General features: G+C 45.3%; 1 protein-coding gene across 1 annotated transcript; it reads left to right on the top strand.

Moving 5' to 3' along the window:
- The first annotated feature begins 7161 nt into the window (after positions 1–7161).
- LOC119160293 (uncharacterized) lies at positions 7162–24278 on the top strand. Its single transcript, XM_075887918.1, has 5 exons — positions 7162–7241; positions 8208–9130; positions 21919–22036; positions 23125–24064; positions 24160–24278. Coding segments are annotated over exons 1-5 (1986 nt in total). The 5' UTR covers positions 7162–7238; the 3' UTR covers positions 24162–24278.
- Positions 24279–25837: the final 1559 nt, after the last annotated feature.

Here is a 25837-nt window from a genome sequence, read left to right on the forward strand (position 1 = left end):
TTGGAGACAGGTTTCGGCACTGCAATAGAGACGCGATGTAATACCGCCCACAGGTGAAACAACTTTCCTTTGATGTGTGCTTTCGTAATTAAAAGGGCGTGGCACCAGTTTCATGGCGCTGGCAACAAACTTACCGCCGGCATACCGTAGTGAAGCTCAAAACGAGCTAGCGCTGAATAGCTGTCAAACTCATTTCATCGTGCTTTTGTAGTGGCAATGTCCCTGCACCTGCAAGAAATGGTACGTTGCTACTATTACTGTAGTTGTTGCGGTCATGTACTCGCGGGACTTCTTTTACCGAACGTGCTTTCCGCAACGTGTGCCGGAACCGCGATATTTGCCTGTGATATAAAATTTTAGTTATTGCCCTCTAACATTAACTTTTTTCAAACTTCGAATAAAGTTTGTAGGTATCCGCCGATAAAATCAGCAGAGGCCCTTTAACTGTGCATTTCAAACTGGCCTTTGACCATCAACAAATTTACGGCCACTCTAATTTTATGGATTACTCCACGAAAAGTCTGCGTACCTATTTTGACTATAGCTGTGCATATTCATAAAAATTTGTTCTTTCTGACAACTGTTTCCTGAAGGTCTGTTATTAGAGGTCTAGAAACTTCTAGTTTTACTTTAGTTAGCTGCTCAATATAGAACAGCCATTTCTTCTTGTTGTTGATGTTGATGTTGTTGTTGTTGTTGTTGTTGTTGTTTAATTTATAACCCCCCTGTGATTATAAAAGACTCCGTCGTGAGTGGCTCCTAAAATTCCAACCACCTGGTGTTCTTCAAGGTGCACCTATATCTAAACAAACGGGTCTCAAGCATTTCCACCTCAACGAAAATTGGAGCCACCATGTTCGGAATTCGATCCCGTGATCTGACCCTCGAGTCAGCAGCTCAGTGCCTTAGCCACCAGTGCACCGTGGCGGGTATGAAACAACCAAACACAAGCGTCTATCAATTAAGTAGTTGCTATTGTTACACCGTAAAAATTTCGTCATTGCTCAGTATTAACACTCTTGGCGGGCTTATGTCGTCCCCGTGGCGGGGTTACCAGGCCTTTTGAGCTAGGCTGACTCCGCCTTTTGCAATATCACAACCACCACCACACCACCATCACACTTTTAAATGCGAAGCATTTCTTAGCGAACTTCAGCGACATTGAGCGTATCTATCTATATCTCGCCGCCTACGACATTTAGCTCTCCTGGCCGTTTGGATGAAGATATCCATACCAAACTTGGTATGGCATACCATGGCTGTGTAAAGAACACAATCGACAAGTCATAACATGAATTTCAAGATTTGTGTGTCAAGAATGTCATATTTACATTTCACGGTCCTGCAGCTCTTGCGGTGGGTTTGTTCACATGACATGTTGCTAAACTGGTATGATATGGCATGATTGCATGGCGAACACAAGCGACAAGCCCTAACATGAAAATCATGACATGCGTGTTTAAGTAACAACGCGGATACATGCCACACTCAAGGTGTGCTTGCGGCCGTTTCGCTAGCTTTGCATATACCAAATTTGGTATTACAGTATGTGAATGAATGACAGAGATGCGTGACTGGTGCAAACATGGTGATGAAGAGATGCATGTAATGTAATAACATGACTACATGACATGCTCATGATGCACTGGCGGCCGTTTCGCTAGCTTCAGTTTTACCATGTTTGGTATTACGGGACCTGAAAGGATGACGAAGGTATGAGACTGGTACAAGCATAATGAGCTTTAGTACGTGTCATGTAAACACATGACTACATGCTACGCTCATGATGCGCTTGCGGCCAATTCCCTAGCTTCACATGTACCGCCCCGCAGCGGTGGTCTAGTGGCTAAGGTACTCGGCTGCGGACCCGCCGGTCGCGGGTTAAATCCCGGCTGCGGCGGCTGCATTTCCGATGGAGGAGGAAATGTTCTAGGCCCGTGTGCTCCGATTTGGGTGCATGTTAAAGAACCCCAGGAGGTCGAAATTTCCGGAGCCCTAAACTACGGCGTCTCTCATAATCATATAGTGGTTTTGAGACGTTAAACCCCCCATATCAATCAATCAAATCAATCACAAGTACCAAATTTGATATTACGCGACGCGAACGAACGACATAGGTAAATGACACATCCAAACATGATAATCACTACATGCGTGTCATGTAACAAGATGACTACATGCCACACCCATGATGAGCTCGCGGCCGTTTCGCTAGCTTCATATACGCCAAATTTGATATTACGTGACGTCAATGCATAACGAAGGTACGTCACTGGTGCAAACATGAATCATGAGATGCATGTCATGTGAGAACATAACTACATGCCACAGTCAAGGTGCCAATACACTTCGACGTGACACGGCGCGCGTGTGCGGCGGCGTTCGTTTCGTCACGTCACGCCGGCGTTGCCACGCCAGGCGCCGGACCTGCCATGTACTCTCCGGTGCGTGCCACGCTGCATTTCATTCACGCATGCGCGTTTCGTGCACATCCGGTGTCCCTCCATTACGAAAAGAGGCAGATGAAGTGCAATGCATCGGAGTGAAATGCAGCATGTCGCATTTCGCGCCGGTGGCCATCGGGCCGCGCCGACGGACGCTGGTCGTGCATAGCGTCGGACTATATAGTGCCCGCGCTTTGCTAACGTAGCGTCGCTGTGCCCAGCGCGCGCGTGTACACGTTACGTTGGAGTATATTGGGCCCTACATGACACACTCGCGGCCGTTTCGCTAGCTCCACATATACCAAATTTCGTGTTGCGTGACGTAAATGGGGGACGGAGGCATATGACTGGTGCAAACATGATAATCATGACTTGCTTGTCATGTAACGACATGACAACACGTTTATAGCGTGCTCACAGCCGTTTCGCTAGCTCCACATATACTAAATTAGGCATCACTTAACATGAATGGATTTATTTATTTATTTATTTTCTTAATTTTTTGTATACGCAGGTACACAAGGACACAAAAGAAAAAGGAAGGGACCCAGAAAGCAACTGCCACCTGGAGGGGCACAACGCCTGCTCACTCTTTCAGAAGGAGGGAAGAAACAGAAGAAACGAAGATTAGAGGGCAGAAAGAGGAAACAAGATGAGGAAGGCAGAAAACAAATGACGAAGACTTCGATGAGTATGAGTGAAAAAAGGGAGAGAGAGAAAAAGAGAGAGACCGTCTATAAACGGTTGGCCAAGTCCGTTTGGTTCATAAATGTAAGGAGAGTTCGGTGGGCCTGGTCGCGTCGGGAAGCCCTACCACTCGGAAAGAGGTAGTCGTCTAGAGTCGTGCACTTGAGTCTTAAGAATTTATATTCCTTAATTAGCAATGACCGCTGCGTAGCAAATGTAGGACAGTGCAGTATGAGATGCTCAAGTGTTTCGCAGGAGCCACAGGCTGCGCACAACGGGCTGTTCTCACGCCCTTGCCGGTGTAATCGTTCACGCACCAGCACAGAGCCCACTCAGTTTGTACAACAGCGCTAGGTAGCTACGAGGCAAGCCACGGCCATGAACACGGGCAGGGAACGGTCCACTCGCCACACGCTGGTCTGGGTGCTGCTTTAGGAGGTTTCGGCGTATAAGCATGGCGAAGGCAAACAACACATTCAAACATCATAATCATGACACGGAAGTCATGTATGGCATAATTTACTTCCACCTCGTAACGTTGTGGGTATTTTAATGTGACATATTAACCTTCCTAATTCGTGCTTCGCATATCATGAATTCCCACTGTACGTGGGATCTGCCAATTTTTTTGTACATGTGTTCTACAGATTTCCAAGAGAGTGTTTCTGTAAACAGACTATGGCTATTGTTCAAACTTTGTTACAATAATCATCGGAGAAAACAAGGCAGATAGACAAAGCAAGGAATGAAAGTAGAGGTGCTTGCTTACGTCTCCACCTCAGTCATAAAAATATACAAGAATACAACAACTTATGACAAAGCATGCAGGAGAAATAAATTCCTACCCATCCTTGTACAGAATGAACGGTGCTACTTTACGGCTCAAAGGTTTCTTTTTTTATACAGAAGCAGCGTGGTTCAACAAACAAAAAAATGTGGAGTGTTACGAATTATATTTTTCGAATTACTCTCACAAAAATAAAGTAATCAATAAAACATTTGTTCGCTAAACAAGTTTCTAACTCAATTAAAACTCCTATTCTCAAACGACCATTCAGATATTGCCACAAAGTTGTGACGTTGAAGAAGGCAGTAGTAGGCGTGTTCAGGAATAAACTCCTTATTTGGCTGACTTTGCACGCCATAATAAAACACGATGTACAGCAAGAAATTCACGCATATCGGCAAATAGAGAGCCTCCTTAATAATCTTATCCGCGGCAACGCGCGTCTTTTTCAAACAAGCGGCATGGGATATTCGTGCTTTATCGCTGGTGGCTGCATTTATTTGAGAATAAATTCGAATGTTCGCGTTCCGCGCACAATTTTAACAAAATGAAACACACTATCATGAAGCTTCTCAAACACTGAGGGTTTGAGGCACCGTCTGCGTCGGGTATTGCTAACGATCTTTATAAGTGTAAACTGCATTCAGCCAACTTTAAAAAAAGAATAGTTTTTGACTTGAGGTTGATTAGGTTTGCAGTTCGGTGTATGCACCTACTGTTACCACCTGTACGTAACACGTCTCAAAAAATGCGATGCCTACAAGTGCACGTCGTATACAAACCTCATGAACGAGAGAAGAGGATTTCGTGAGGCACTCATTTATTTGCTACAAAAAGATTTTGTAGGAAATCACCCACTATACACCGCGAAGGCATTTATAATTCTCCTGATCAGTGAGGTATACCCACTACATATTTGTAAGACATTACGCGCATTTTCTTTCTGCTGCGGCATATGACGATGAATGATAGCCGCGTTCCAGCCCACACATTCTCTTTCTGCCATTGAAGCGAACGTAACGTGGTCTCGACCGCGTAATGCAAAGTCGGCGCAGAAAACAAGCTCGCCCGGAGGCTAGTGTTCGGGAAGCAGTGGCAGAGCTGTGACGCCGACAACAAGCTGCAACTTCTGGCGTGAGAGCGTGGCGCTCTTCGGCATAAAGTATACGCAGACAGAGCCACCGAAAATGCGAAAGCTCAGAAAGCAGCGAATAATCGTTCCGCGGCTACCGTTCATGAGCATCAGGTGTTAAAAGCATGGCTATGGGCAGTGCAGAGGCACAAGGTTAAGGGGTCAACGTCCCATGTAACAATTGACGTTCAGAAAACAGTGCGATTCTTTACTAAAATTTACTCAACGACGCTGCCATCAAAAAGCACATCAAGCAAAAACTGATAAGCAAGCCTTCGTATATGTCCGGCCTTGTACCCTTCACGCATGCTTAATGTACCTAGAAGAATCACCCTCTACAAATACCTAAACATACAAAAAACGTGCATAGAGATCGTTTTTGCCAACTTCAGATACTATCGAAGAATCACTGCCTCCGCCTTTCATGGGCTACAAAGCATGAATAATACAAGCAGTAGAGAATTCAAAACTCAACACAACGTATACGACGAATAACACAACTTACATACTGTACACACGCATTTAAATACTGTACACATTAACGGCAATACATACCGAAGTGTGATTAGTCAATGAGGTTGATCGTGTGAATTGGTGTTACATGATTGTTTGAACTAGAGTGCACTACGTACACGCTAACAGGAAAGACAGGGACAAGCACTTACTACCAAATGAAAGTTTATTCGGAAAGCTGTGAAATATATGCCGACAGGTGAAACAGTGTCGTGGCACATACGATAAGACCAAATCGCGAACCAAAATAGCAAAACCGATAAAATTTCTATGTCTGATATCGGTGTTGTGTTTATTGATTAGCACAATGCGCACTTTCCTAGCCCGAATGACAACGCAACCAACATGAATTGCAATAAAAGGCTTCGATACTTTTGAACCAGTCGTTCTAAGCCTTCCTTTACTTCATCTTACACATTAGAAGTCCAACAGTGCTCTGTGACAGTTCTCGCTTTGAAACCATTCGGACATGTACGATGGATGCTGCTATGCATGTGAAAGTATTAGTTGTCCTCTATTTCATTTATTGTTTTCGTACATGTTTCTTGCCCTTAGAGCTCCATAGGCGTAGGGTTGCAGTTCTCGTGCTACTTGGTTAACCTGCCTTTCTTTCCGGTGCATTTCTCTCCATTGCTGTACCCAAGCGTTTTGGATGACTAATGGGACTAATATAAACGTGGGTATGCATGCGCGTGGTCCTATACTTCTGTAATCAGAAGTGCGCCACGAAGTTAAGCGGAGGTTTACAAATAGCACGCCAACCTTCTTTTGTTCATTTGCTTTCCATTTTTTTTGAAGTAGTGAATTGGTATACCTCCGAAAATATATTGTGACAAGTATACCTGACAATTCAGCTGACATGAGTGTCCCTGTTTAAGGTAATGTTTCAGATGTATGACCGCATTATAAACTTACTTTTGTTGTGTGCAGACATTCCTGCGTCAAGTAAGTCGAAGTTAAATTCCGAGGATCGAAATTCTGTTTTTGGACTACGCCTTGTTAATCGTGCTAAAGTCATTCTTTCCAAAGTAATATATTATTACATTCCATAGACTAGTGTCTCATGTACTGCATGACACCCCGTTCATTCTTGAAAAAAGCAACATAATAACATCGCACAACCCATCTGTACTTTTTGCAGGAGCTTATAAATGCACTTCGAAAACAGGTTGAAATACAAGTTTCTCCACGGCCTAGTAGTCTAAGATCATGTAACAAAAGAAATGTGAGCGTCAAACGTGTTTGTTCTACCGCAGTTTTGAGAGGTAACTGGTTTTGCTGAACGTCTGAACGTGTCGCCACGTTTCAATTTCACTGCTAAATATGTTGCTCACCTTGGCGGTTACAGCTGACTATTGAATATTTTATAATTTTACAAATTTTCTTGAATTCATGACGTTTATAAGGCAGCTTAAGCGCATGATCAAACATTAACAAAAAAACACGATTTCACCACAATATATAGCGTTAAAAAATACCTTATGTTAGGTATGCCAATGGAGCGCACGTACGGCTGGGGAAAATTAACAAAAAAACAAAAAAAAGCATTGGTATTTTTCTGCTGGTTGCTACAGCTGTTTTGCGACTCCTTCAAGCCAAAACCAGGTATATAAAGCCATTCGCCACCGACCAAGATCAGAAGCATCTGCTCCTCTAACAGACCAGGACCACCACCATGGTAAGTCACTAGTTAACTCCTTGCTGTGGTTTCGTACCTCGTCGAGCGTGGTGCAGCAGTGGCTGTGTTGGTCGGCTACTGAACTGAAGGTCGCGAGTTCGATCCTGGCTATGGCAATCACATCTAGAAGGAGGCTGATGGATAGAGGCCTATGTAGTCAGCGAAGTCAGCGGGCGTTAAGAACACGAATTAGCCGAAAGTTTTGGAACCCTCTACAGCAATGTCTTTCGTAACCATAACATTGCTTTAGGACGTAAAATTACCTTATATCATTAATTTCACACTTCAAATGGACTGCTCGCGAAAACAATATTTGCTAGTACGTTGTTCAAAAGCCCTGCATTTTTACATTAAACGGGTTTCGGTGAGAAAGCATTGAAAATTTTTCGTCTTAGCTATCAAGCAATAGAATGAGTGCTGACCAATTTACACTTGACAAATGAAAGCAAAAAATGCATAATTTATGTTTACACTAGCCACAATATATTTGAGGCGTAGATAAAACTACTCATAGGTGATTTTGCTTGGACCACTTAGTGTATTCCAGACAACATGGTAGGGCACCTCAAAAAGACACAGACAAAAACGAGTAGTCCTGACAGAAAAAAATTTTTTGGGTTTTCAGATGTTCAGAAACTTGCAGATGACTTAGGCTAACTGTGCCTTGGTTACACAACAAAAGAGACCAGGAGATTAGAAAACTCACGCAGTAAAACACTTCTTTCATCCAGTTGGTTTATTCCACAACACATAGCAAACAAGTCATGATCGGTGCTTTTACTTGTTCGTGCCTGTTTACGGTGCCCTTCTAAGTGTTCTTGAAATCGACAGGTGACATATGGTACAACTGGTATACCTGAGCACCATTCGTAATATCACAATACCCCAACACAGCACGTAGTGCTGATGAACAGTCACATAGAGTTGCCTTATTCTTTAATACGAAGCCCTTTTTCTCACATTCAGCTGCGCGCCTGCATCATCCTCGCCCTGGCCACCAGTGCCCTTGCTGGTCACGTTGGCCACCTTGCCGGGGGTTACACTCTCGCCAGTAACCTCGGTTACGGCCTTGGCTACGGCAACCTGGGTTACGCTGGTCTTGGTTACGGTGGTCTTGGTCTCTCCCACTACGGCCTTGCTCATGGCGTTGGGTACTCCGGCCTCACCGGCTACGGCGTCGGCTACGGATATGGTTACGCGCCAGCCGCCAGCTATGCTGTCGCTGCCCCAGCCGTCGCCCATACCGTCTCCTCCTACAATGCTGCCCCAGCTGTGACCACTGTGCACGCCACCCCAGCTGTTACCTCTGTTCACGCAGCCCCAGTCGTCGCTGCTGTGCAAGCTGCTCCAGCCGTGGCTACTGTGCAAGCTGCTCCAGCTGTGACTGCTGTCCACGCTGCCCCAGCTGTCGCCACTTATGCCGCTGCCCCAGCTGTCACCTACGCTGCCGCCCCTGCTGTAACCAAGGTTGTCCAGCAGTCCGCTCCGGTTGTTGCTGCTGCCCCAACTGTCGCCACCTACGCCGCCGCCCCAGCTGTGACTGCTGTCCACGCTGCTCCTGCTGTCACAACTGTTCATGCTGCGCCTGCCGTCGCTGCCGTCCATGCTGCCCCAGCTGTCGCTGCTGTCCACGCTGCTCCAGCTGTCACTACCTACAGTGTTGCCCACGCTGCCCCAGCCGTAGCTACCTACGGTGTGGCCCACTCTGCCCCACTCTACTACGGCTATGGTGTAGGCTCCCTCGGTTATGGTGCTGGTCACTACGGTTATGGCCATGGCCTGCTCGGCTACGGCCTGAACTATGGCTATGGTCTTGGCTCTCCTCTGAGTTACGCCACCCTTCTGCGCAAGAAGAAGTGTAAGTTCCTCTTACTTCTATGCAAGGTTCAGTACGTGACACGATTTTTGAAATGTTACAAACATGCAACAATATTTCTTTTTTTTTGCAGAAATTGCGCTATTCCAAGCGCTTCCACAGAACCCATCGACGATAAACTCGACTTGGAGACTCCACTGAAGTATACGGAACCTTATGGGATAATAAAGTTTTTGCACAGTATCTGCGTTTTGAATGATAGTGTTTCACTCAATTCACATAAACAAGATATTGTTGAACTAGAATGCAAAGGAGAGTTGTGAGGCAACACGACAGACTTTACACCTTGCTGAGGAAGAGCTCGCCATACTCACGGACACAATACTGTTATGGTAGTACTAGTCATACTTTTAGTTTGAAATCTTGTCAATTTTCTTTAACATAATTCACCGGAATAGGCTGCCACTTTTGCGGTTTTGATCAGGCTTAGGCGATTTCAATTGGGATATAATTCTTTTTGTGCCGAGAACGTCAGGTTGATTTTTCTATAGACCTAAAGAAAATTGCTGTGGGAATACGCACTACGTTAATTTATTCAGCATAAAAGTTGATGATAAGCAATTTTGGCAAAGTTAGCCGTAATTGATATATTAGTGACTAATGTAGGATCATTGTGTAGTTAACCTTCATCACTGTGACAATGTGGCACGTCATGCAATGATTGACACCTGCTGGTAGATTAATTACTTATTTAGTTTGCATAACCGGGGGTGCTTTTCATGAGTACAGATTACGAACGGAGTATCAGTTCAGTCATTAGGCTGAAACAACATGGCATTTTTTTCTAGCAAAGACCGTTAAGTTATTCTGGTTGTGGACGTTATTGAACTACTACGCATGTCGCGCTAACGAATACGCAGGCAGTTGTACCCTTCGACGGTTCGCCATGAGCTATTTAATTTGCGAAATCCAGTTTAAACGACAAGGTGGTAATTGAACAACTAATCATCCACATGGCCCTTTTATTTTAAATTACGATCGTTAGATGATTCTTCATAGAAACCACAATATCATCATGAGGCACAACAAAGTGCAGGTCTTCGAATATTCAAACCAACAGATGATCTTTAATGTGTTCTGATATCGCACCATGCACAGACCTCTCTCATGTCGCCTTCATAAAAAGGCGACCACTGTCATAGTGATCGGACCCACCACTTTCGGACTTGCAGTAGTGCACTGAAACCACTATACCTGCAATTTACGTTTGTTGGAAACTTTTACTTTCTAACTCAGGACGGAAGATAGTCGTTTTGTTTAGATGTGCGAATACCGAAACTTTTTGCATCGCGCTGATGTAGCTTTTCGGGTGCCCAGCTGCTCACCCGAAGGTCGCAGTTTCGATGCCGGCCGCGGTGGTCGCATTTCGATGGAGGCAGGAAGGTAGACGACGGTGTACTGTGCGATTTCAGTGCATGGTAAAAAATAGCCGATGGTGAAAAGTTCAGGGGCCTGCTACGGCGTCTCTCATAATCAAACCTTTGTGTAGGGACGTTGAACCTCAGATATTGTTATTATTCAAACGCTGTCGTATCATTCTAATAACGTTGGCCTATCTACACAACTTCCACCTAAACTTAAATATTCGAGGTATTTAATTCTCAGGAATCAAATAAAATTGTTTCATGCACTGAACATCAAACCACAGAGCTTTTAAATGGTACTTATAACAATGGCTTCTTCCTATTTAGGCGACCACCTAAAAACAAAAAAAAACTTCATGCACAATTTGACTTCAAGAAAAGTTGTTTACTCTGCTCGCTTTTTTTAGGTGATTCAATTTTCTTTTGAATAAAATAATTTCTGAATACTCATTCATTGTATATCGCGCTCATGATGCCTTCACACATGAGAAGCGAAGCAACTGATAAGCCGCCAGAGCGCCGGAAAACCATAAGAGGGCGTGTCACTTTAACGATTCGACACTTTAAGGAATCGCTGTATTTCGCCGCTTTTGTGGGAATTAATTTTCATACCGGACTCAATTTATGCGTACAAAACACTGAAAATAAATTGTTTTCTTGCCTTTCAAACGTTTTCTTGTTTTGTTTTGGGGAGATGCGCCAGCGGGAGAAACACGAGGGGACACATCGACAGTGGCGGTGATAATTCCAGCCGGCTGTGCAAAAGCAAGACACGTTAGGGCATGCAAGCAAAAACAGGCTCTCGGTGAAGTCGTCCTCCTTGGCGAGGCCGTGAACATCATTGTGTTGAAGGTTAGTTAGCAATTGCGCTGATACGAGCCACCATTGACGCCTTTGTTACCATTATGGGCACAGCCAGAGGTGGGGAGATTAACCTCGCTAACTCTGAAGTTTTCGCTGCGTATATATATATATATATATATATATATATATATATATATATATATATATATATATATATTGTAGGCATCTATTATGCGCTTCATCCTCATTCATCTGAACAGCACTCAATCATCATCATATGTTCTGGCTGACAATCATCATCTGCTTGACACGAGCGCTTCTTTGTCGGGTCCGTTGCGCTTGTTCGTTCCCGAGTTCACGGCCAATAAACCTCGCTGCAACCGAGTCGTCATACGTGGTGGAGGTGGATTGACGTTCCCAGTACCTCTACTTACAACGCCTACTCGCTGGAGCTCCGTTCAGGCCGCCGCTTAGACCCTCAGTCCGCCAACATGTCTCAGACTGAGTGGGTGGATGCCCTTTCGGCTCCCGTCTCTGCGCCGCAAGCCGCCACTGCGCCGCAAGCCCCTCCTCTTTACATCGTAAACCACCAGCGTGACCCTCCGATCTTCGCTGGTCTCCGCGGCGAAGATGTGGAGGACTGGCTCGATAACTACGAGCGGGTAAGCGCAACTAATCACTGGGACGACTCTAACAAGCTCCGCCGAGTATCGCTTTATCTCACGGGCGTTGCCAAGACATGGTTCTTGAACCATGAGATTGACCTCACCGACTGGCCTGCCTTCAAGCAGCAGCTTCGCCAAGTATTCGGCACGCCAGCCGTTCGATCCGCTCTAGCGCGGAGGGCCCTAGATACTCGCCAACAACATCCCGGCGAGTCATACACATCTTATATCGAGGATGTCCTTGCGCTTTGCCGGCGCGTCAATTCTTCGATGTCCGAGTCGGACAAACTGCGCCACATCCTGAAGGGCATCGGAAGCATTGCCTACAATGCCCTTGTTGCCCAGAATCCTTCTACTGTCACGGACGTCGTCTCTACGTGTCAGCGTCTCGACGAACTTGATTCTGTTCGCCTTCAGTCGGGCAATAGTGAACACCGTGCCGCCGACCGCGACCTGCGTGACATGATACGGGAGATCATACGAGAAGAACTTCAATCAATGGGCATCTCACAACCTTCTCCATCTGTCACACAGCCTTCAAGCATGGCCCTCCGTGACATCGTAAGGGAGGAACTAACATCATTCACCGGTCCAGCCTACGTCCAGCCACCTCCGTCTAGCCCTCCAACGTACGCGCAAGTTGCGGCCGCGCCTCCTCGCAACGTAAACTCTACTTCACCGCTGCCATCATTCACGCCGGTTGCTGCTGCACCACCGGTCCACTTCCGGCCAATCCCACCCGACCCTCCGTCAGTCCACTTGAGTCCGCTATCTCCCGGTGTGCCGAACGACCTCTACTACCCGCCTTGGCGCCCGTCTCGCCCAACATGCTTTTACTGTGGATATCGTGGCCATATATCGCGCTTCTGCCGCAAGCGCCAGCAGGACGAGCGTCGCGGGTACGACATGCGCGAACGGGACTTTTCCAGAGGGGATTCTTACGCTCGTCGTTATTCATCTGGACAGCAGCGGTCTCCATCTCCGCCCGCGTCGACTGAGACGCGGAACACTTACCGTTCAAGCCGACGCCGATCACCTTCGCCCTTCCGTCGCTCCTCCTCTCCTCTTCGGCCAGCCTCGTTTACTACTGATAACCGGTCGGAAAACTAAATGATGCAGTTTTCGGAGGAGAAACTGCATGTAACAGTAGGACTCATATTCCTCCAGCACGCCCGTTCAACATGGTTTCTGTTACGGTGGAAGGAGTTCTCGTGGACGCTTTGGTGGACACCGGTGCTACAGTTTCTGTGATTAGGTATGATTTGTGCAAACGCCTGAAGAAAGTAATGACACCTTATAATGGACCCAATCTAGTCGAAGCCCAGGGGAACGCTATCCGCCCTTTTGCTCTTTGTACTGCTCGTGTGTTTATTGATGACATTTTGCATTACATCGAGTTCACTGTGCTTACCCGGTGCTCTCACCAGCTAATTCTAGGGTGGGACTTCCTATCTTCTTCTTCAGCCGCTATATGTTGTGGTGAACGGATTCTGCACCTAACTAATACGGACTCCATGTTCGACGAAGGCGTCTACAAGCCTCTACGCCTGTTCGCTCGCGAAGACCTCGAACTACCGCCACACCAAGAACGAATTGTGACCCTGATATCTAAGGACATCGACCACGGTGACGTCTTGGTGTCCCCTTCGTCGACTTGCGTCGCAAAAGGCATAGCCCTTGCATCAGGTGTCGTACGCTTTCACCATGGCTCCGCGCTCGTCATTGCTACGAATAAAACGCCAGAGAAAGTTCTCCTGCCAGAGGGCACTGCAGTAGCCTGTGTTGTGGATGCTGAGCCTGTCAGCGTCACGCCACTTAACCCTGCCTCTACCAACGACCGTTCTATGAGTAAGCCTGCCTCATTCTCTCCCTTCACATCTCGTATCAGTGATGACTTAACAGCTATGCAGGCGCAGCAGTTGCTTGCGTTATTAACGAAACACGCCGATTCTTTCGACACCTGCTCTTCGACGTTGGGCCGAACTACCACTGCAGCGCATCGCATTCAGACGGAGGGAACATCTATTGTACATCGCCGCCCGTACCGCGTGTCTCTCGCTGAGCGAAAAATCATCGAAGAAAACGTCGCTGACATGCTTCAACGAGAAATAATTCGTCCATAAACTAGCCCTTGGTCGTCCCCTGTTGTTTTGGTACGGAAAAAAGATGGCTCCATGCGCTTTTGCGTTGATTACCGGGCACTTAACAATATATATATATATATATATATATATATATATATATATATATATATATATATATATATATATATATATATGTATATATATATAAAGTCCCCTATTTCTCCTCCTCTCTCTCTCCTCTCCCCTCTTTAACCTCGCAACGCCGACGCAAGCAGCGTCTGCTAGTGAGTTGCTTAAATTAAAAAAATAATAATAAAAGCGTCACGCTGCAGACCCGTCTCAATCCTAGAATCAAATTCTTTTTTTACTCCCTACCAGCACGGATTCCGAAAAAGTTACTCATGTGAAACCCAACTTCTTTATTTTACTAATGACATAGCATCGGCTTTAGATCGCGGCTCACTTGTGCATTGCATTTTTCTTGACTTTCAAAAAGCTTTCGATAAAGTACCTCACCAATTACTCCTCCTGAAAATTAGTGCCTTAAACATTGACCCGAACATTCTTAAATAGATTGAATGCTTTCTGACTAATCGCACTCAGTTTGTAACAACTAATGGCTATAACTCACCTCTTTCTAAAGTAACATCCGGCGTACCCCAAGGTTCCGTATTAGGCCCTTTACTTTTTCTTATATATATTAATGATCTCCCAGACAGCATTAACTCCGCTATAAGGTTATTTGCAGATGATTGTGTAATTTACCGCGAAATAAACAATGAATATGATAACCAATTTTTACAGTCAGACCTTGACACTGTCTCAACCTGGTGCAATAAATGGCTTATGACTCTCAACTCTAACAAATCTAAATGCATGTCAATAACCCGGCGATCTATTTCTCCCCCCTGTACCTACAGAATTAACGCCGTTCCCCTCCAGCATGTCTCTTCATATAAGTACCTCGGCGTTTACATTACCAACAATCTATCTTGGCACACGCATGTTACCTACATCTGTAATAACGCTAACCGAACGCTAGGATACTTACGCCGCAACTTTTCTCGCGCTCCGCTGTCCCTCAAAATTCTATTATACCGATCACTAATTCGCCCAAAGCTTGAGTACGCGTCCGCTATATGGGATCCCGTGCAGCAAAATTTATTTAACGCGTTAGAATCTGTTCAGAACCGCTCAGTTCGGTTCATTTGTTCTAATTATTCCCGTACTGCTAGCATATCAGAAATGAAATCTAACCTTGACCTACCCAATTTAACTGTCCGGAGGAAACTGGCGCGAGTGCATTTTTTTCATAAGATATTTTTTCACAATCCATCAATGAAGCGAGGCCTCATTTCACGACCGTCATACCACTCATCGCGCATTGATCATCAGCATAAGGTTGCCATTCCGTTTTGCCGCACCAAATTCTTTTCAGCAGCCTTCTTACCGAAAACAGCCGCCGATTGGAACCACCTTCCCTCTTCCGTTGTAACAATAACAGACCCTTTGTTATTCAAGACTGCAATTTCTCAGCAATTCTTGTAACTATACGCAGTTTCCATTATCTATCTTTGTCTTGTATGTGCTTGAATTCTTATACATTTTTAGTTGACTTATGTTGCCTTCCTGATTTGCGCATCTGACACTTGTTTCTTTATTTTGTCTTTTTTTTCTTGTGTGTTATAATTGTTGTACCTACCCCCTCTGTAATGGCCTACGGGCCCTGAGGGTATTCTAATAAATAAATAAACGCGCACATGAACCTAACAAAAAAGTATAGTTAAACACCCCCCCACCCAAATAAATAAAAACACCATGCCTGCGAAGAACGTGCAGCTGCATTAACAGTGAAAACTGGAAGGAATAGCGGCTTTTAAAATATTTATTTACTCTTTAGGTAACTAATTTATTCACACTTGCAGGATACCCGCTATGCAATAAATCTAAGACATTTTTGTGTACTAAGAAGTTATTAAGTGTGTAATCCTTCGTCATTATACGCAGAAGCGTGCTACCCGTTACACGCTTGCAAAAAACTTTGTGCATTTTTCTTTATTCTCTTCTCCGGTGCGAGAGTATGCGTGGCTGTAAGGGACTGAATTATTATAGAAGCTGATTGCTTCACTAATTAGTCTGCAATGTTATACTAACGTGCTTACAACGTAATACTCAGTAGTGCTCTAATTTATTCCAAGTTCTTTTCTTTGTTTATATAAGATATGTATAAATCAAGTACCACAATTATCTAGGTCATATCTATTATTTCTAATATATAACCTCTATTATTTTAAAACTGCGTATTATTTTACAAAACCACTCAATTCTTCGTCAATCCTCTACAGTGGGTATGCGTCATGGGCAATAGATGAAAAGGACAAGAACGAGCATTCGATGACCCACTCGTTACGTAATTCACGTTGTGCGACGCCTGGTTGTTCCTTGGTTTTTTTTTTAAACGGACACCGGCACCGGTGGCGGACAATTACGGCCCACGTGACCCTTGTTATGGTCTAATAATAACTGTCGCTGTAAAAATTTCTTGCTACGCTCCTGGCTGCCATGTTGAATGTGTGGCTGGTTGTTTACAACACGTGTTTGAGATAGTGCCGTCAAAGCAGTGAAGAAGAATAGATATGTGCTATCGCGTGGCGAGAAAAAAAATGGTAAGGTTTCTCCGCGTGATTTTTTCTGGTGAATTTCCAATGAGTTTGACCGCTTTCGCCCCGTTCGAAACCTAGTCGGAACGTGTTATTCGAGCCATTCGCCGAAAGACCTCAGCCTACACAAAGCTAATTGAAATTGAGAACTAATTTATGCTTGCTATCCAGGTCCAAATATTTTTTCTTTTACGGCTTGTAGAAAACTTTCCTTCTCGACGCGCAGCTGAGGAGGTCGTTTGGAGATAGGTTTCGGCAATGCATTAGAAACGCGATGTAATACTGCCCACAGGTGAAACAACTTTCCTTTGATGTGTGCTTTCGTAATTAAAAGGGCGTGGCACATGTTTCATGGCGCTGGCAACAAACCTACCGCCGGCACACCGTAGTGAAGCGCAAAATGAGCTAGCGCTGAATAGCTGTCAAACTCATTTCATCGTGCTTTTGTAGTGGCAATGTCCCTGCACCTGCAAAAAATGGTACGTTGCTACTATTACTGTAGTTGTTGTTGCGGTCATGTACTCGTGGGACTTCTTTTACCGAACGTGCTTTCCGCAACGTGTGCCGGCACCGCGATATTTGCCTGTGATACAAAATTTTAGTTATTGCCCTCTAACATTAACTTTTTTCAAAGTTCGAATAAAGTTTGTAGGTATCTGCCGATAAAATCAGCAGAGGCCCTTTAACTGTGCACTTCAAACTGGCCTTTGACCATCAACAAATTTACGGCCACTCTAATTTTTATGGATTAGTCCATGAAAAGTCTGCGTACCTATTTTGACTATAGCTGTGCACATTCATAAAAATTTGTTCTTTCTGACAACTGTTCCCTGAAGGTCTGTTAATAGAGGTCTAGAAACTTCTAGTTTCACTTTAGTTAGCTGCTTTATATAAAACAGTCATTTGCTGTTGTTGTTGTTGTTGTTGTTGTTGTTGTTGTTGTTGTTGTTGCTTAACAATTTATAACCTCCATATGATTATAAAAGACTCCGTCGTGGATGGCTCCTAAAATTCCAACCACCTGGTGTTCTTCAAGGCGCACCTATATCTAAACAAATGGGTCTCATGCATTTCCGCCTTAACAAAAATTGGGGCCACCATGCTCGGAATTCGATCCCGTGATATGACCCTCGAGTCAGCAGCTCAGTGCCTTAGCCACTAGTCCACCGTGGCGGGTATGAAACAACCAAACACAAGCGTCTATCAATTACGTAGTTGCTATTGTTACACCGTAACAATATCGTCATTGCTCAGTATTAACACTCTTGGCGGGCTTATGTCGTCCCCGTGGCGGGGTTACCAGGCCGTTTAAGCTAGGCTAACTCCGCCTTTTGCAATATCACAACCACCACCACACCACCATCACACTTTTAAATGCGAAGCATTTCTTAGCGAACTTCAGCGACATTGAGCGTATCTATCTATATCTCGCCGCCTACGACATTTAGCTCTCCTGGCCGTTTGGATGAAGATATTCATACCAAACTTGGTATGGCATACCATGACTGTGTAAAGAACACAATCAATTAGTCATAACATGAATTTCATGACTTTTATGTCAAGAATTTCATATTTACATTTCACGGTCCTGCAGCTCTTGCGGTGGTTTTGTTCACATGACATGTTGCTAAACTGGTATGATATGACATGATTGCATGGCGAACATAAGCGACAAGCCCTAACCTGAAAATCATGACATGCGTGTTTATGTAACAACATGGCTACATGCCACACTCATGGTGTGCTTGCGGCCGTTTTGCTAGCTTTGCATATACCAAATGTAGTATTACAGTATGTGAATGGATGACAGACATGCATGACTGATGCAAACATGGTGATCAAGAGATGCATGTAATGTAATAAGATGACTACATGACATGCTCATGATGCACTGGCGGCCGTTTCGCTAGCTTCAGTTTTACCATGTTTGGTATTACGGGACGTGAAAGGATGACGAAGGTATGAGACTGGTACAAGCATAATAAGCTTTAGATGCGTATCATGTAAGCACATGACTACATGCTACGCTTATGATGCGCTTGCGGCCAATTCGCTAGCTTCACATGTACCGCCCCGCAGCGGTGGTCTAGTGGCTAAGGTACTCGGCTGCTGACCCGCCGGTCGCGGGTTCAAATCCCGGCTTCGGCGGCTGCATTTCTGATGGAGGCGGAAATGTTGTAGGCCCGTGTGCTCAGATTTGGGTGCACGTTAAAGAACCCCAGAAGGTCGAAATTTCCGGAGCCCTAAACTACGGCGTCTCTCATAATCATATAGTGGTTTTGGGACGTTAAACGCCCCATATCAATCAATCAAATCAATCACAAGTACCAAATTTAATATTACGCGACGCGAACGAACGACATAGGTAAATGACACATTCAAACATGATAATCACTACATGCGTGTCACGTAAGAAGATGACTACATGCCACACCCATGATGAGCTCGCGGCCGTTTTGCTAGCTTCACATACGCCAAATTTGATATTACGTGACGTCAATGCATAACGAAGGTACGTGACTGGTGCAAACATGAATCATGAGATGCATGTCATGTGAGAACATGACTACATGCCACAGTCAAGGTGCCAATACACTTCGACGTGACCCGGCGCGCGTGTGCGGCGGTGTTCGTTTCGTAGGTTCACGCCGGCGTTGCCGCACCTGGCGCTGGACCTGCCATATACTCTCCGGTGCGCGCCGCGCTGCGTTTTTTTGACGCATGTGTGTTTCAGCGCTCCGGCGTCCCTCCGTCACGAAAAGAGGCAGACGAAGTGAAATGCATCGGCGCGAAATGCACCATGTCGCATTTCGCGCCGGTGGCCGCCGGGCCGCGCCGACGGACGCTGGTCGTGCATAGCGTCGGACTATATAGTGCCCGCGCTTTGCTAACGTAGCGTCGCTGTGCCCAGCGCGCGCGTGTCAACGTTACGTTGGAGTATATTGGGCCATGCATGACGCACTCGCGGCCGTTTCGCTAGCTCCACATATACCAAATTTTGTGTTACGTGACGTAAATGAATGATGGAGACATATGACTGGTGCAAACATGATAATCATGACTGGCTTGTCATGTAAGAACATGACAACACGTTCATAGCGTGCTCGCGGCCGTTTTGCTAGCTCCGCTTATACTAAATTTGGCATCATTTAATATGAATAGATAGATTTATTTATTTATTTATTTATTCATTTATTTATTTATTTATTTATTTGATTTGCATACACAGATACACGAACACACAGAGGAAAGAGAGAGAGACCAAGAAGGCAACTGCCACCTGGAGGGGCACAACGCCTTCTCACTCTTTCAGGAGGAGGGAAGAAAGAAAGAAAGATTAGAGAAAAAAAGATGAAAGAAGATGAGAAAGAGAGAAAAAATGACGAAGTCTTCAACGAGTATGAGTATAAAGTAAAAGAGAGAGAGAGAGAGACCGTCTATAAATGGGTGGCCAGGTTTGTTTGGTTCATAAACGATAGAAGAGCTCGGTGAGCCTGGTCGCGTCGGGAAGCACAACCACTCGGAAAGAGGTAGTCGCCTAGAGTCACGCACTTGAGTCCTAGGAATTTACATTCTTTAATTAGCAAAGACCGCTGCGTAGCAAATGTGGGACAGTGCAGTATGAGATGTTCAAGTGTTTCGCAGGAGCCACAAGCTGCGCACAACGGGCCGTTCTCACGCCCTTGACGGTGTAATCGTTCACGCACCAGCACAGAGCCCACTCTTAGTTTGTACAACAGCGCTTGAGAGCTACGAAGCAAGCCACAGCCACGAACACGGAGAGGGAACGACAACATTCGCCACACGCTGGTCTGGGTGCTGCTTTAGGAGGTTTCGGCGTATAAGCATGACGAAGGTAAACAACACAATCAAACATCATAATCTTGACACGGAATTCATGTACGGCATAATTTACCTCCTCCTCGTAACGTTGTGGGTATTTTAAAATGACATATCAACCTTCCTCATTCGTGCTTCGCATATCATGGATTGCCACTGTACGTGGGATCTGCCAATTTTTTTGTAGATGTGTTCTACAGAGTGCCAAGAGAGTGTTTCTGTAAACAGACTATGGCTATTGTTCAAACTTTATTACAATAATCATCGGAGAAAACAAAGAATATAGGCAAAGCAAGGAATGAAAGTAAAGGTGCTTGCTTACTTCTCCGCCTCAGTCATAAAAATATACAAGAGTACACCAACTTATGATAAAGCATGCAGGAGAAATAAATTCCTACCCATCCTTGTACAGAATGAATGGTGCTACTTTACGGCTCAAAGGTTTATTTTCTTATACAGAAGTAGCGTAGTTCAACAAACAAAAAAATGTGGAGTGTCACGAGTTATATTTTTCGAATTACTCTCACAAAAATAAAGTAACCGATAAAACATTTATCGCTAAACAAGTTTATAACTGAATTAAAACTTGTATTCTCAAACGACCATTCAGATAATGCCACAAAATTGTGACGTTGAAGAAGGCAGTAGTCGGCGTGTTCAGGAAAAAACTCCTTATTTGGCTGACTTTGCACGCCGTAATAAAACACGATGTACGGCAAGAAATTCACGCATATCGGCAAATAGAGAGCCTCATTTCATAATCTTATCCGCGGCAACGCGCGTCCTTTTTAAACAAGCGGCATGGGATATTCCTGCTTTATTGCTGGTGGCTGCATTTGTTTGAGAATAAATTCGAATGTTGGCGTTTCGTGCACAATCTTAACAAAATGAAACACACTATCACGAAGCTTCTCAAACACTGAGGGTTTGAGGCGCCGTCTGCGTCGGGTATTGCTAACGATCTTTATAAGTGTAAACTGCATACAGCAAAGTTGAAAAAATGAACAGTTTGTGCCTTGAGGTTGGTTAGGTTTGCAGTTTTATTTATGCAGATATATACTGTTACCACCTGTACGTAACATGCCTCACAAAAATGCATTGCCTACAAGTGCACCTCCTATACAAACCACCTGAACTAGAGAAGGGGATTTCATGAAGAAATCGTTTATTTGCTACAAAAATAATTTGTAGGTAATCACCCTTTATACGCCCGACGCCATTTATAATTCTCCTGATAAGCGAGTTACCCGCTACAGATTTGTAAGGCATTACGTGCGTTTTGTTTCTGCTGCGGCTGATTACGATGAATGATAAGCGCGTTCCAGCCACACATTTTCTTTCTGCTTTGAAGCGTACGTGACATGTTCTCGACTGCTTAATGCAGAGTCGGCGCAGAAAACAAGCTCACCCGGAGGCTAGAGTTCGGGAAGCAGCGGCTGAGCGGTAACACCGACAACAAGCTGCTACTTCGGGCGTGGGAGCGTGGCACACTTCGGCTCAACGTATACGCAGACAGCAAGCCACCGAAGATGCGAAAGTCCGGGAAGCAGTGAATAATAGTTCCGCGGCCACCGTTCATGAGCATCAGGTGTTAAAAGCACGGATATGGGCAGTGCAGAGTCAAAAGTCAGAGGGTCAACATTCCATGGAACTGACGTTCAGGAAACGGTGCGATGCCTTCCTAAAGACATACCTAACGATGCTGCATGCAGTGAGCACATCAAGCAAAACTGATATGTCCAGCCTTGTGAAGGAACGTAACATTCACGCGTGCTTTATGTACCTAGAAGATTCACCCTCTACAGATACTTAAACTCGAATTGGCCGAAAGATTTGTAACCTTCTACAGCAAAGTCTTTCATAACCATAACATTGTTTTAGGACGTGAAATTACTTAATATCATTATTTCATACTTAAAATGCTCGCGAAAACATTATTCGCTAGTACATTGTTCAAAAGCCCTGCGTTTTTACATATAACGTGTTTGGGTGAGAAAGCATTCAAATTTTTTCGCCTTAGCTATCAAGCAAAAGAATGATTGCTGACCGAATTACACTTGACAAATGAAAGCAAAAAATGCGCAATTCATGTTTACACCAGCCACATTACGTTTGAGGCGTACATAAAATTTGTCATAAGTGCTTTTGCTTGGACCACTTATTGTATTCCAGACAACTTAGCTGGGCATCTCAAAAAGACACAGACAAAAACGACTAGTCTTGACAGAAAGAACAATTTTTGTTTTTCAGATGTTCAGATTCTTGTTGGTGACTTAGGCTAACTATGCCTTCATTACACATCAAAAGAGACCAGGTGACTAGAAAACTCATGCAGTGAAACTTTTCTTTCATCCAGTTGGTTTATTCATCAACACATAGCAAATGAGTCATGATCAGTGCTTTTGCTTGTTCGTGTCTGTGGACGGTGTCATTTTAAGTGTTCCTGAAATCGACAGTTTACGTATGTAAAACTAGTATATCTCAGCACCAATCTTAAAATCTTAATATCCCAAACCAGCACGTAGTGCTGATGAATAGGTACATAAACTAGCCTGTTTTCTCATTACGAAGCCCTTTTTCTCACATTTAGCTGCGCGCCTGCATCGTCCTCGCTTTGGCCACCAGCGCCCTTGCTGGTCACGTTGGCCACCTTGCTGGGGGTTACACTCTCGCCAGTAACCTCGGATATGGCCTTGGCTACGGAAACCTGGGTTACGCCGGTCTCGGTTACGGCGGTCTTGGTCTCTCCCACTACGGCCTTGCCCATGGCGTTGGATACTCCGGCCTCACCGGCTACGGTGTCGGCTACGGATATGGTTACGCGCCAGCCGCCAGCTATGCTGTCGCTTCCCCAGCCGTCGCCCATACCGTTTCCTCCTACCACGCTGCCCCAGCTGTGACCACTGTGCCCGCCGCCCCAGCTGTTACCTCTGTCCACGCCGCCCCAGCCGTGGCTGCTGTGCAAGCTGCTCCAGCCGTGACTGCTGTTCACGCTGCCCCAGCGGTCGCCACTTATGCAGCTGCCCCAGCTGTCACCTACGCTGCCGCCCCAGCTGTAACCAGGGTTGTCCAGCAGTCCGCTCCGGTTGTTGCTGCTGCCCCAACTGTCACCTACGCTGCCGCCCCAGCTGTAACCAGGGTTGTCCAGCAGTCCGCTCCAGTTGTTGCTGCTGCCCCAGTTGTCGCCACCTACGCCGCTGCCCCAGCGGTAACTGCTGTCCACGCTGCTCCTGCTGTCACTACTGTTCACGCTGCACCAGCCATCGCTGCCGTCCATGCTGCTCCAGCTGTCGCTGCTGTCCACGCTGCTCCAGCTGTCGCTACCTACAGTGTTGCCCACGCTGCCCCAGCCGTCGCTACCTACGGTGTGGCCCACTCTGCCCCTCTCTATTACGGCTATGGTGTAGGCTCTCTCGGCTATGGTGCTGGTCACTATGGTTATGGCCATGGTCTGCTCGGCTACGGCCTGAACTACGGCTATGGTCTTGGCTCTCCTCTGAGTTACGCCACCCTTCTGCGCAAGAAGAAGTGTAAGTTCCCCTTTTCTTTCCGTTCTTTTAAATGTTCACAGTGCCCTCGTGATTTCTTGCATTTCTCACAATCACGTGTATTTTCTTCTTTGCAGAAATTTCGCTCTTCTATGCCTTTCCGCAGCAGCCGTTTTTCATAATGGGGGTGAACCATTGTTGGAGACTCCACTGAATTATTCGGAATCTGATTGGATAATAAACTTTTTGCACTACATTGACGTTGTATTTTTAGTAGCCTTTCAATCAATCGGCACAAGCAATGGGTTGTTAAGTTAGAGTTGATGACGTGACTTCTTAACAAGAATACACAGACTGCCAACATGCTGGCAAAGAACTGAAAACACGCACGTGTACTAAACACTTATGATCGCAATATAGTTCAAATGTTAGTTGAAAGTATACTAGTATTTTCTTTGTGCACCCCTTTCGCACGCACCACCTGCTTAGCGGTTTCGAATACAGCGTTGCATTGACACGACAGACTTGTTTGCGAAAGGATCTATCTATCTATCTATCTATCTATCTATCTATCTATCTATCTATCTATCTATCTATCTATCTATCTATCTATCTATCTATCTATCTATCAATCTATTTATTTAACTATATTTATATAGCCACCTACGACATTTAGCTCTCCTGGCCGTTTCGATAATAGTATCAATACCAAACTTGGTATGGCATAACATGATTGTATGAAGAACATATTTGTCTAGTCATAAGATGAAAATCATGACATGTATGTCATGCATGACAAGATGATATACATTTCATGGTCTTGCTGCTCTTGTGGTGGTTTCGTTCACATAACATCATGCAAAACTGGTATGGTATGACATATTTCCATGGTGAACACAAGAGACCGACCCTAACATAAAAATCATGACATGCGTGTCATGTGTAACATGACTCCATGCCACGCTCATGATGCACTCATGGCTGTTTCCCTAAGGTCACCTTTACCAAATTTGGTATTACGGTACGTGAATGAATGGCGAAGATATGTGAGTGGTGCAAACATTAATCATGAGATGCGTGTCATGTAACAACATGATTACATGCCACGCTCATGATGCGCTGGGGGCCGTTTCGCTAGCTTCGATTACACCAAATTTGGTATTACGGCGCGTGAATGTATGACGAAGGAATGAGACTGGTTCAAACATGATAAACGTGAGATGCATATGTCATGTAACAATGACTACATGCTGCGCTCATGATGCGCTCGAGGCCGTTTCGCTAGCTTCACTTATACCAAATTCGGTTTTACGGTACGCGAAGGGACGACATCGTTAAATGACACATCCAAATAAGACAATCACAACATCCGTGTCATGTAACAACATGACTACATGCCACACTCATGATCCACTCGCGGCTGTTTGGCTAGCTTCACATAAGCCAAATTTGTTATTACGTCACGTCAATGAATGACGAAGGTATGTGACTGCTGCAAACATAATAATTTTGAGGTGTGTGTCATGTGAGAACATGACCACAAGCCACAGTCAAGGTGTTAATACGTTTCGACGTTACGTGGTGCGCGTGCTCGTCGGCGTTCGTTTCGTCGCGTTACGCGGGTGTTGCAACGCCAAGCGCCGGTCCTGCCATATACTCGCATGCACGCGCTGCACTGTGTTTCTTGGACGCATGCCCGTTTACGCGCGTCCGGCGTCTCTCCGTCACGAAAAGAGGGAGTTGCAGTGTGGTCAGGGTAATGCATCGGCGCCAAATTCAGCATGTCACCTTCCGCGCCCATTGCCGTCGGGCCAC

This window comes from Rhipicephalus microplus, chromosome 3 (genome assembly GCF_043290135.1).
Source record: "Rhipicephalus microplus isolate Deutch F79 chromosome 3, USDA_Rmic, whole genome shotgun sequence".
In the NCBI taxonomy this organism is placed as follows: domain Eukaryota; kingdom Metazoa; phylum Arthropoda; class Arachnida; order Ixodida; family Ixodidae; genus Rhipicephalus; species Rhipicephalus microplus.